At 39.1% G+C, this 14059-nt stretch overlaps 2 protein-coding genes across 2 annotated transcripts in view; both read right to left on the bottom strand.

The window, feature by feature from the left end:
- MID2 (midline 2) overlaps nt 1-11355 on the bottom strand; it is a 206770-nt gene extending 195415 nt beyond the window's left edge. Inside the window, exon 1 of the mRNA XM_066356105.1 lies at nt 11288-11355. The gene's annotated coding sequence lies outside the window, so the exon portion shown is untranslated. The remainder of the gene's footprint in view (nt 1-11287) is intronic.
- On the bottom strand, nt 464-950 carry NCBP2L (nuclear cap binding protein subunit 2 like). Its single transcript, XM_066357308.1, is given in 2 exon segments — nt 464-730; nt 732-950. Coding segments are annotated over 2 exon segments (486 nt in total).
- Nucleotides 11356-14059: the final 2704 nt, after the last annotated feature.

The raw sequence follows: 14059 nt of genomic DNA, 5'->3' as shown, positions 1-14059 counted from the left end.
GTCATAAAATCCAACTGACATCTTTCTGAAAGTGAATTTTTGCTTTGCTTGTCTCAGATCTTACATACTTAATTTAACCCTGAATAACCTTTTATTTTTTCAATTTATCTTAATTTTTATTGAATTTCATGAGGTAGAGGTTCAGGTGTGCAACTTAATAAAACATCATCTGCACACTACATCATGTGTCCATCAGACAATAGAGGGGGGAGTAGAAATGGGGACGAAACATATTACTTTTGAGGAGTTATTGGTCAAACTGGTAATCGACAGCCTCAAAATTACAAGGATAAAACAATGTTTTTGTTTGTACCATTTAATAACTGTTTAGAGAGAAAAATACATCAAAACGATTTCTGATCGGCCAATAAAGTAATTTAAACTTGTGAGATCATGAGCTATTTGTTTACCTGGGGTTGTTCTTTAAAAGACTTTTTGAGGGTCTAGAACTGCAGATTTTTCTCTAAGAGGTTCGTCTATTCTTATGGGCCTGAGCCTCTTTTCCAAAGTCTCTTTTACCAGCATCAAAGTCTTCATGAAACTCATCTCTTACCTGGCCCCCAGATTGGCCACAGCCATGCTGTCTTCCCTCTTGAAAGCCTAGATCCCAATCTGTGTGGATGATACGGTCATCTAACAGGGTCCCATTTAGGAATCACATGGCATTTTCAGCATCAGCTCTTTTGTGGTATTCTACAAACCAGAAACCACATGCCATTTTCTTTACTTTAATCCCAGCCCATAAATACATTCCTGATATTGCCACATCTACTAAAGAGCTCAAATATTTGCTCTTCGGTTGTATAAACGGAAAGATTCCTCACATACAGAGTGCTGCTTTCCTTCAGTAATTTTTCATGCTCTTTGTCATCACCACTGAAATGCTGATCTTGGTCCTTGCTCAGCTCTAGGTAGGAGTCGCTGTACAGAATTTTCAGGTTCTTGGACATGGTGCCCAGAGCAGCGGTGACACTAACAAAAATCTTAAATTAAATTAAAACATATAAAGTTACAAGGAAGGAAGAATAAATATAAACCTGTGGATAGTAAAAAGGTTTGTGCCAAGATGCATGGATACCTCAGCTTTCGACCAGGAAGATCATGTCAAGGCAAACCCCAAATGGAAAATTTCAGGTCCCAAGAACGTGATCATGAGATGCAACTTTGCAAGTTTTCCTGAAAGGGAAGTTATCCTATCTTTGGTTAACTCAGATCTTACATACTTAATCTATCACCAAAGAATATATTTCATAACAGTATACTCTTGGAAAATATGGCATAAAACAGTAAAAATGGATCAAATTTTCATGGAGAATGGGTACTACTGTCATTCCTGATCAAGGACTAGACATCGGATAGGTGAGATATATAATTAGGGTCAAAGCACAAAAATAGTTGTAACATACTCTTTCATAATTTAAAATAATAAATTTTTGATTCAAGTCTACAATATGGGAATCAACATATTGTAGTTAGGTTAGACAAAGAGTATACTATCAAGTATACAAATAGCTCTATAAAAATGAAAATTCTCTGGCATCATAAATTTGACCTAAATTAAGATTAGATTTTATTAACAAAAATTCCACTTGTCATATTAAACTTTAAAAGGACTCTTATTTAACTACTTCAATATTCCAAGCTTGTTTTTAAAAATCTTCCCAGAGAATTTTAAATAATACCCTTTTTTCCTTTATTAATTTTCCTATTGTGGTAAGAGCATTAAAAATGATTCAATTGGTTTTAGCTGCACTTTTCAAAAATAAGCATTAACACTCCCCCACCTCTGCTATTTCGTAATGATTCCCCAATTTTATTTAAAAAATAACCTGCAAACCAGGTAAAATGTAGATTCTTACAGTCCACCCTTAAGAGATTCTGACTCAGTAGATCTAGAGCAAGATCCTAGCACTTACATTTAACATCTAACCTGCACCCTTTAGTGATCTAGGTGCAAGATGTCCACAGACCACACTTGGAGACTTTTCTTAACAAACATTTAATGAGCACTCTTTTTTTACCAGGCACTATGCTAGGTGCTATGAATATATCAATGAAAAAGGCACAGCAAAAGTACAATTTTCAGAAATAATTGTATCTCTAGTACCTCACATTAAAAATCACATGACACATTAAACAGGCAATAAATATCTGATAAATGAATGAACACATGAGTTCAGAATTGGTAATGAAGCCAAAGAAGTAAACAAGAAACACAATACAGTGTGAACAATACTATTTTAGAGATAAACATAGAGGAAAGAAAGGAGGTACTGGCAACTAACATTTTCTGGGGATCTACTTCATGATGGACACTGTGTGTACTTTCTGCTACATCCCACAAGAGGAGAAGTAATTACTCAACTTGAGAACATCAGAGTAGGAAGAGCTTCCAGAGGAGGAGCTGCAATGCACTGATTCTGAAAATACAAAGTGTGTGTGTGTGTGTGTGTGTGTGTGTGTGTGTGTGTGTGTGTGTGTATTGGGGAAGGATGTAGAAATCTAGGGAATGAACCAGACAGAGAAAATATGCACAAGGGCAGAATGTAGTCAAAGAAAAATGAAAGCATAGAAAACTGAAGTGGAAGCCTAAATAAAACCAGGTGCAAACAGTGCTGTACAATTCAGAACAATGAGAATGGGAACCCCTGCCTATTTAGATGTCATTTGAAGGGCAGTGGGAAGCTCAGTGTTCAAACATGATATTCCTGACAGCTTCTCAATGATGTCTGAAAGTCTGCCACTGGAAACTCATTACTTTGAATCATTGACAAATTGCCCACTAAAAAATAAATATCTCTCCCAGACTTCATTTCCTTAAAAAAATATTCTAGTTACTAGATTGGCAGATCAGGGAATGTGATAGCTATAGTAGATTTCATTTTATCCAAGTGTTAGACAAAGTTTCCCATAATCTCCTTGTAGATGAGATGGCAAAATACAGACTGGATGCTTCAGCTGTTTGTTGAGATGTGTTTGTAACTACTAGTTGAACAAACAAATGGTTTGGTGTCAGACTAGAAGGGAAGTTCTAGCAGTCAGTCAAAAAGTTCTATTCTTAGTCGTGTCTTGTTTGACTCCTTTATAATTTTTCTTACTACAAACAAGGGCTTTTAAAACAAGCAGAGCAGTCCAAAGCTGGGATGGGTTGCCTTGAAGCGCAATGAGCACTAGACACCAAAGGGTTCAAGCCAACCCTGGAGTACCCCTTCCCAAGTAGTCAAACAGTGGACAGGCTCCTTTTAAATCAGTGTAGTGTTAAGAATCAAGCATGAATTTTGAAGTCAAAAGACCCCAGATCAAATCTCAACTTCACCACTTACTTGCAATATGACCCTGAGCAAAGTGCTTAACCATACTGATTTCAATGTTCTCATCTGCACAGCTGTTTTGTATCAAATGTTGTGACAATGTCATATGTAAAAACATCTAGCATGGTGCTGGATACACTGTAGGTGTTCAATAAACAAGAAATGTTAGCCAAATTATTTCAATTCTGTGATTCTGTCACTAAGAATAAGACATATAAATTCATATGAAATCTGCCACTAACACAAAGGTAAGGACTTTGAAAGGATCTGGAGGGTACAGAGGATCATATACAAGGTGACAAACGAAGAGTAAACCTTAGGGTTGTTACCATACAATACAGTGTACATATGTCATATGATAAAGTTATATATCTGAAATTTATGTGATGTTATTAACCAATGCTACCCCAATAAAGTTAATAAAGGAAGGAAGGAAAGAAGGAAGGAAGGAAAGATGGGAAGGAGGGAGGGAGGGAGGAAGGAAGGAAGGAAGGAAGGAAGGAAGGAAGGAAGGAAGGAAGGAAAGAAGGAAGGAAGGAAGGAAGAGAGAAGAGGGAAAGAGGGAGGGAGGGAGGGAGGAAGGAAGGAAGGAAGGAAGGAAGGAAGGAAGGAAGGAAGGAAGGAAGGAAGGGAGGGAGGGAGGGAGGGAGGGAGAGAGAGGAGGGAAAGAGGGAGGGAGGGAGGGAGGAAGGAAGGAAGGAAGGAAGGAAGGAAGGAAGGAAGGAAGGAAGGAAGGAAGGAAGGAAGGAAGGAAATAGAAAGTATTATCTATGCAGCCTTGGATGATGCTGAACCCAAACTGATAAAAGTGATGAATAACACTTAAGAATAAATGTAAAGTATTACTTTTAGATTCAATACATGACAGAGGGACAGAGTAAAGAAGATCAGGAAAGAGCAAAGGCTTGGGAGCTCTGTTTTATAATTGAGCCATCCCATACTTCATTCATTTCTTCACTCCTTTCTTCATTCATTCAACATACATTCATAGAACACTATACTATATTCTGGGGAAATAACCAAAAATAAGACACAATCCCTTCCATCAAGGAACTCATAATCTGGAGAGACAGACAAATTAAAAGATAAATTTCAAAGTAACATGATTACTAGGCCCAGGAGTAGCACAGAGAAGGGAGAGAAAACTACAGAGAGCAAAAACAACTTTCTAGAGGACATGATCCCTGAGTCTTTTTGAAAAAGCGATCACTTAATATATTTTCTGAATAACCAATTCAGATTTATGGTGCAAAATGCAAGTACAAGATGATGGGAAAAGTAAGTCTGCCTCTTACCCCTGTGCCCCCAGCTACCTAGTTATCTGCAGAGGCAAATTACTGTCACTAATTTTTTGTGCACCTATTCAGACCTACTCCAAGTCTAATTTTGAAAACTGAATAAGTGTTTCATTAGAAGACAAGGGATCATTCTAGGCAGAGAGGACAGTGTGCACAAAGGCATGGAGACATGATGGGGTGTGTTTAGTTTGATAGAATTTGGGCAAGAGGATAAAGAAAAGATAACAGAAGATAAGACTAGAAGAGTAAGCACAGATATATTGTGAAAGGCCCTTGTAAGGCATGTGGACTAGCTTTGACTCTACCAGTAAGTAGTGAGGAGCCATGATAGGGCTTGAAGCATAGGAGTGATACCTGACTTGCATTACAGAAAACTCATTCTAGCATCTGTATGGAGAACAGAACAAAGAAGAGTAGGCCAAGAGATAGGAGACAGATTGAAAAGCTATTTAAGTAGTTTAAAAAAAGATGATGAAGAGTCTGGACTAATGTGCTGTGGTAGCATAAATAAAAGATATATTAATAGATACTTAGAAGACAGACTTAGCAGGGCTTGGTGACTGGTTGAACAGAGTCTAGGATGACTTCCCAGTTTGAAGCCTGGACAACTGTGCAGATTCCGGTCTTAGATACCAAAATTGAAAAGTGGCAGATTGGAGTAAAGAAGATAAATTTGTGACATACTGAGTTTGTTTTTGAGGTACTGTGAGACATACTATGTCCTACATGTTTAGTTTCAATTGAGTATTCAGATTTGGGGCTCATAAGAGAAGGTTGAAGATATAGATATATATAGTAAGGCATCAACAACACAATAGATAAAACCATGGAAATAAATAAGATGATTTATGGAAAAGGTATAGAATGAGAAGACCAGTATTTAAGAGATGTCAAAGGAAAGTCCACAAAGGAGCATAATAAGAAGTAACCAGAGAGGAAGGAGAAGGACCAGGAGATGAACAGCATCCCCAAAGCTGAGGAGTAGGCACTTTCAAAAGAAGCATGAAGATAGAAGTAGAATCAGAGTGAACAATTATGTTAAATGCAGCAGAGAAAAGTCCAGTAAGATAAAGACTTAAATTTGTTAGTTGGATTGGCAGTCAGATGTCATTGTCTTCCTTAATAAGAGCAGTTAACAGTGGTGTTCTGGGTTCAGAAAAGCCAGACAGGGTGGGAGTGGGGCAGAGTTTAGTTTTGAATGGGGATAAGAAAATGAAGACAGCAACTATAGAATACTCTTTTGAAGAGCTTCTTTGATTATGAAAGGGAAGAAATAGGGTTAGCACCAGTTGGAGACGGAATCAAAGTAGATTTTTGTTTGTTTCTTTTATAATAGAAGAAAGTTGAGCACACTAAATGCTGATGGGAAATAGCCAATTTTAAAAAAAGGGGTGGTTGAAGATATAGATAAGAGAGGGAATAACTGATGAAGAAAAGTCCCCAAGAAGGTGAGAGACAATTGGCTCCAAAGCATAAGTAGATGAATTAGCCTTGAACAGGAGAAGTTATGCCTAACCTCTGCAATATTAAAAAAATGTGTAGGGACACGGTTCTGTGGCAGGGTAGGATGAGGGCAAGAAAATGAAAGTTAGCATCTGATGGCCTAGATTTGCACAATGAAATAGGAAGTGAGGTTATCTGCTGAGAATAAGGTGCATCGTGGGAATAGGTTGGTGAAGTGGAGTGGAGGTGAAAATGATTGAAAGGATGAAGCTTGTAGATGGGTCATTTACAAGGACATTAATGTCACTCAGGATGGTGGCCAAAGTTGGGGAGAGTATAAGTGAGAGAGCTGGGGAACATTAGATTACAGTGGGGAGAAATGGAAGAGGGTAGCTGTATCATCTCCTGGCCCCACAGGGTAAGAGAGAACAGAGAACCTCTACCACTGAACCTTCGGAGAGGTTACTTAGTAGATGTTAAGTATCTGACCCAAAGTAGATACTTGATAAGTGTGAATAAGTAATATATTCTTTAAGCCAATATGATTGTAAAATTGCATTAGAAAAGCATGAGAAGGAATAGTCCTAATGGACTCAGTACTGGTCAAACCGCACATGGAGGAGTATGTCCTTTTCTAGGACCTTACTTTAAAGTGAACATTATAAACTGTAGTGCATCTACATCAGGGTCAAGAAACTACCAACTACTGATTAGGAACTGGGCATGTTTGGTCTAGCAAAGAGATAGTTAAAGGAGGATATGACAGTCGTTGTGAAACATTTGAAGAGTTATTTCTGCTCCATATGGTAAAAGTTAAATTAATGGTTAGAAGTTGCAAAAAGAAGATTGCAAGTATTTTTCAGCACACTTTTTTTTTATTTAACCAATGATGAAATGTGAACCTATCTAGTGTATTCAAGTGGAGGCTGGATGAACACTTACCTCCTAAGGGAATTAAAAAGGCCACAGTTAGAGGGAGAGAATATGGAAAAACAATCAAGTCATTGTGGGCTACAGATCATCAAGCTGATTTGTGGACACTGTGAGAGACTATTTCCTCCTTTAAAAAGTAGAGCTTGGCTAGAATAGAAGGCCCTCCCTGACTCTTGTTATTGGGGAAGAGTGAGTCAGAGAATCTAAAAATAGAAGAAAAATTTGAATGGCTCAAAATGCTTACAATCAAAATTTTAAGGGGAGGGAGGAAAGAAGGTGGCAAGGTAAAGCAAATAACCCTCCAGGAAACAAATTTTACTGGCCTTCTGGAATTGGTGGGAAAACTCTGCAAGAACCTTTTCAATGGCTGCCTTAAACTAATCCTTGGTATTACTTCAACTATGCAGAAAAAATAAGTATCTGGACTCTTTAAAAAGCCAGGCTATTTCCTACTCCAGATGTAGGCAGTAGCTCTGAGAAAGGAAATTTAAAAGAGCTGGGACAGCAGTGTTATATGTCATGAGACCAGTCCTAGTGGTAGAGAGCTGAGAACGGCTGCTGAAACCTGGGACCCCAAAGCCAGAGATTTAGCTTGTGTCCAGAGAACTAATGCTTGCTTGAGAGCTCAAAGTGGTAGAAGATGCTCATATGTCTTTAACACCTGTATTAAAAAAAAAGTTGAGCATAAGCTGAAACAGATAGGCAGACCCAAAGCAGAAGCAATAGCATGGGGACAGCCTACAGGAGAAAAGAGAGTAATAGGTGACTTTCTAGTATAAAAGCTAATCCTCATTAAATTATAAATGAGGTGCTACTTAAATTTTTTGTCCATTTATCATTTACAGCATATGGCCGTTCTATTCAAATGTGCCCATGAACCAACAGGAGCAATATCACCTGGGAGCTTGATAGGAATGCAGAATCTCAGGCCCTTCCCCAGACCTGCTGAGTAATAATCTGCATTTTAACAAGCACCTGGTGATTTGTATACACAGCACAGTTGAAAAGCATTGCTATACTTGATTTTTTAGTTGAACTCTTGCCTAGCAAAACTCTGCTTTCTTCTCTTTTTTTTCCTCCCTCCACTGCTCTTGATTTCTCTGATCTTTGTTTCCTTTGTGAAATAACAAACATCCCTAATCATGGCTGATAGGCCTAAGAGTAGTGCTCATGGCATACCTAGATAAGGAAAAAAAAAAAAAAGAGTGGCCAGGTACATACTGTAAAGCACGAGTTTGGGGAACGGAAAACCATTGACTTGCTTTCCTGTTATGCTATCTGAGTAACCGTCATCATCAACCTCATTAACTTTCTGAATTTCAGTCTCCTCATCTGTAAAATAAAGGTCATTATAGTATTTTACCTCATAGTGCTTTTGTGAAGATGAAATGAGGAGGATGAAATGAATCTGGCACAGTGCCTAACACACCGTAGGTACTCATTATATAGTAGTCATTACTAATGAAAGCCATCAGTTTTGAAGTAAAGTTAGAAATAATAAAGAATTAGTGTTATGACCCTCTCTAGCCTTCCGAAGTCCATAAAAGTCCCTTTGAGAGCTTCCATAAAAGTCCCATAGACCTCATCCAATCCTGCTCCCTTGATTCCAGGGCCATCCTACAGTCAATCTCAAGCATTTCTTATTCCATTGACCCATATTTCTTTTTTTTTTTTTTTCTGAATTAGTAAGATTTCTACTTTTCATTGCGTAGGGACCACAGTTCTAGTACATTAAAGGTAAAACAGAACAAAACAAAACTTATGTGAACTGGCCTGGAAATATAACAATCATTAATAACATTTTTTTTCTTCTATGCATGTCACCTTCCAAACAATTGACTTCAGAATGAACTTGGAGATTTCACCCTGTGTGCAAGTTGGAGGCTGCCTATATGTAACCATATTGGAGTGTGACAAAGGGATAAATAAACCAAGTCCAGAATTCCACAGGTGATGGAAAGGTAAATAAGAATGCTCCAAAGAGTTGAAAGTAGGTCAGATAGGTCAATCTGAGTGCACAGTATCAGGATTTCAAAAGCTAATACAAGAAGGGAGATACACCTCGGGAAGAATATTTAAAAGCAGCAACAACACAAGCCGTTTTTTAATATTTTATTAGGTAAGAGGCCCCTAATCAGCCTAGGATCTACAAATAATATCACGACCTTACCAGAGATCTCTGCAAGATGGTTGCCTTCCTCCTGCCCGCTTTCTGTAATTTACTTGGACTCTCCACTCAGCTAGGAAGACAGAAAGCAGTGTCCCCGCCCCATAGTCCTCCTCACTCTCACACCCTGACAGCCAGTGCCCAGGTTCAGTCAGCTTTCCTCTGCCCTCAGCCTCCTTCTTTGCAGAGGAGGTGAAATCTTTGGGAAAGTACAACAGTTTTGTTTTGTTTTTTGTTTTTTTCAGAAGTGAGAAGCCAGTGGGGGGGGGGGGTTAAGACAGACAGATTCCCGCATGTGCCCCACCAGGATCCACCTGGCATGCCCACCAGGCCTTGATGCTCTGCCCATCTGGGGCGTTAATCCGCTGCAACCAGAACCATTCTAGCACCTGAGTTGGAGGCCATGGAGCCATCCCCAGAGCCTGGGCCAACTTTGCTCCAATGGAAACTTGGCTGCTGGAGGGGAAGAAAGAGACAGAGAGAAAGGAGCAGATGGGCACTTCTCCTGTGTGCCCTGGCCAGGTGTTTTTTTGTTTTTTGTTTTTTGTTTTTGGGTTTGTTTGTTTTTTACAAAAAAGAAGAGGACTTGTTTGTTGGGTAAAATGAGATTATGGGTCAAAACAAGATTCCCAGAATGGAAAGGGATGCAAAACCAGAAGTAATGAAGGGCAATGGAAAAGCCAAGGACATTTGTGCCTTCTCTCTGAAGTCTTTAGTGAGATGATCAATTATATCCTGGGAATTGTGGATTAATAGGCAGTGAGGTAGCAATGTTTGATAACCACTATTTACAAATGCCCATTAAAATATCCATGAAGCTCCATAAAAGCACTAAGAGTTCCAATAACTAGGGAAATAGGGGTGGGGAGGGGGGAACGACTGCTAGCTGCTACTGGGGAAGGAGTTTCTGCTGGTTCCTGATGGAAGATGGACTTAAGCTAAGAAGCATACTAGTAGCCTACATATACTCTGCCCTCTGATTCAGACAATGAAAACACCTAAAAAGATGGGAAAGCTTGTGATTCACTTCTACCAGCTGTCCTCAGCTTAGCAATGCAGAGACTATACTGATCCAAAAACCAGAGACTAAACTATTATTACACAGAAAGAATTTTCTACAGCAACCAGAGCTCTGCTTCATTTTCTCCTACAATCAGCTCCTCTATTTTCTATATGCTTTTAGAGATCACAGCTTGAGTATGCCACATGGTTAGTGACAGTGGTAGTGATGGTTGGGCCAATGGATGTTATAAGGAAAAGCTCCAACCCTGACTGATGGTGGTGCAGTGGATAGAGCATCAACCTAGGACACTAAAGACCCAGGTTGCAAACCCTAAGATTGCAGGCTTGGGCACAGGCTCACCAGCTTGAGTGTGGTTTCATCAACATGATCCTGTGGTCACTGGCTTGAATCCCAAAGTCGCTGGCTTGAGCAAGGGGTCACTGCCTTGGCTGGAGACCTCAGTCAAGGCATGCTCAAGAAGCAATCAATGAACAACTAAGAGTTTATGTTTCTCACCATCTCTTTCTCTTTTCCTGTCTGTCTCTCTCATGCATATGTGTGAAAATATGCAAATATAAACATGCTTGGAGACATCATATCTAAAATAATGTAACAGGACCAACTGCAGAGTCAGACAACCCAGAAAATCAGAGACCAAATATTCCATCTCAGTGCAGTAGAATCTAAAAATAATAAAACCACCAATAACAACACTACCATCTGCCTCATTTACTGTGCACTTACTATGTGCCAGATACTATCTTAAATGCCTTACATGTCTTAATGCATTCATTCTTCATAACAAACACAAGTTGTCATTCAAGATTGTTTGAAAAGAATGGGTAATAATAATGATATCTACCATTTATAGAGTCCTTACTATTTATCTGTTAGGCTCTAAGTGTTTTATGTCCACTATCTTAATAGGTGAATGCCTACTAGGCCCTAGAAAATGGACTCAGCTGTTCCAATTCATCTTTCAAGGCTCAGTTCAGGTATCACTTCTTCCAGGAAGCATTCCTTGACCCTTTCAATCTGGGTTAGCTATGCTCACTCTTCACTCCTCCCATCATTAACCTTGCTTCCTTCTATTACAACCTTTATCTTATAACACACATATGCACATACTCACTCAGATGGCAGATTATGAGCTCCAGGAGAAAACACTATAGACATTAGGATGCAATAATATATGGCCTCTATGAAACAGTTCTATAAACAGTGAGGCTAAGGTAAAAGTTGCTCTTTTGAGGGTGAATTTTAAATTTTCTTCAATACCTGTAAAACAAGGTATAAAATAGTAAGCCCATAGGCTTACTATGAGGAAAAAATAAAAAATGGCTGTAAAGCCCTTGAGCATAGTGTCTTGCATATACGTAGTAAAGGCTCATTCATGTTAACTATTGTTATCACTATTATAAGGTGGTTGGTCTAGAATATAAACTCTTAAAAATTCAGAGGATAATAAAATCATCTGCATTTGCAATTTTCTAAAATAATCTTGTATTACTTTTATAATAAAAATCCTAATTTATATAAGCAAAACATACTAATATTTTGTCAAATGATAAAAACAGAAAGTCTCTCTCCTTTACTCCTTTTACCCACACTTAATCTCACCCCCTCCTCAGAAGTAACCACTGTCAAGAATTTCAGTTAGAATATTTCCACAGGGGGGATGTATTTGAATTTTAGCCAGAGAAAAAAATGTGTTAATACTGAATACAGTAAATCCAAGTTGTAATAGGAGGAGAGAAGACCAAATGATAGTAAAATAAATCAGTATTTAAAGATCTAAAAGCTAGAGATTCCTGAGTACTAGGAACTTATACTATTACTATTACTATTACTATTTTTTTAGGTGAAAGGGAGTTAATGAAGCAGACTCCTATATGCACCCCGACCAGGATCCACCTGGCAATGCTGTCTTGGGATGATGCTTAATGACCGAGCTATTTTTAGTGCCTGAGGCTGACACACTCTGACCAACCAGGTTATCCTCAGCTCCCGGGGCCAAGCCCAAACCAATTGAGCCACTAGCTGAGAGAGGGGAAGAGGTAGAGAAGGTGGAGAGGGAGTGGGGGAGGGGTGGGTGGAGGGAGTAGCAGAGAGAGGGAGGGAAGTAGCAGAGGGGAGAGGGAGTGGGGGGGCAGGGAGAAGCAGATGGCTGTTTCTCCTGTGTGCCCTGACCAGGAATTAAACCTGGGACATCCATACTCTGGATGAATACTCTGTTCACTGAGCAAACCGACCAGGGCCACTACTGCTATTTAAAAAAATATATAATTGTAATCATTTATTGATTTCTGTGGGAGAAGATTAAACCTTGCCTGAGATTAAACCTGATAAAAGTGCCATTTCACACACCTTTTTATACAAGTACCTGGATATGGTATACAAAGTTGTGCTAAATTACTAACAATACTATCTGAGAGCAAGGACGACAACAAGAGAAATGTCAAGGGGACAAAATCTTGAGTTCAATGGTGCCAAATGCCAAGAAGAAAATACTTCCACCAGGGACTCCTTCCAAGGTTATGCATTAAGATAAAAGGCCTAAGGCATGTATAAAAGCAAAGGGCCCCAGTTTTCAAAACACAACTTAAATAAACATTTATGGAGCTAGTATATTTTGTTATGATGTTTAATGTAAAATAATTATAAACAAGAGGGGAAATCATAAAAAAACTAATTAAAAAACAATTCAGTAGACTATAAGTCTATATAATACATATGAAATTTCATATTCTACTACCTCTTCTGGTTTTTATTCAAGAACATTAAAAAAAAGACAACAGAGAAGAAAAGAAAAAAAAATCAATGCATCATTTAAATAGATATTGAAAAAGAAAGGGGAAAATTAACACATCTGATGGATTAGCTTTTAAGAGCTCAAACTGAAGTATCCTCAGCAGTCTGTGAGAACACAGGGACTGTGCTCTTAGCTCTGCTGTTCCGGACAGTGAACTCCAAATGCCTCTTTCATCTCTGATCTTGGGATCCTGGCAAGAGCCAGCGATACAGCTTGTTTCTAGTTTTCTGGCCCCATATCAGAAAGATCTGTAGCCCTCCCCCCATTTTTGGAAACTGTGGGTTCCCACAGAAGAGCCTTATAGACCTCATATAAGACCATTTGGAAACAGGAATTTGCTGGCTGCCCTTTGCTCCTAATTACAGGGCTGATGCTTATGGCACATGGAGGAAATTTCAAATCTATATAAATCCAATCTATAGGGACTCAGGTAAGTGTAGCTCCACTACAAAGAGGGTGGCTCTGCCCTGATTGGTGTCCAGGTATACAGCTTGGCCAGTGGCCGTCTTAGTGTTTTTCAATCTCCGGTCAGAGGACAAGTGCCCATCTGCCATGAACATTTCGGACGGACTGGCACCAGGGCTGAAAACCATTGGAAGGCTCTGCCTTCCCTTTCTCCTACACTCAGAACCAACGCGGTGTGGATACCACTAGGAGGCACCTCTGGCTTCTCCCAAAGATCTAAGTGTGTGTCCCAGGTAGAAAAATGTTCAATGTCTTAAACACAAGGTGGCAGCATATACTGCTGTATTTCGAGGTTCATGGATCTGTGAATGAAGCAAGCCGAAGGGGGTGGAGAGTGCTGACTAAAACTGAAATCCATTTGAATTTTATGTGAAAACTGAACATCATAAATATTTTTTGAATTTTTTGAGGAACCAATAATTATTGAATTTTATATATTCAAAGTACTCCAAATTTTCAAAGTCCCGGAAATCTACCACAGCACACAGCTGCACATCTCACAAAGCTGGGATGTGACCCCACTACCAAACTACTTTGCTGTCCACAAATCTGCCCTTTCACCTTACGTCACTTGGCTCTCCACAAATCTGCCCTTTCACCTTACGTCAGACCCTGCGGAGGAACGTC

This window comes from Saccopteryx leptura, chromosome X, assembly GCF_036850995.1.
Source record: "Saccopteryx leptura isolate mSacLep1 chromosome X, mSacLep1_pri_phased_curated, whole genome shotgun sequence".
NCBI classification, from domain to species: Eukaryota; Metazoa; Chordata; class Mammalia; order Chiroptera; family Emballonuridae; genus Saccopteryx; species Saccopteryx leptura.
This window is presented reverse-complemented; position numbering and strand designations above follow the sequence as displayed.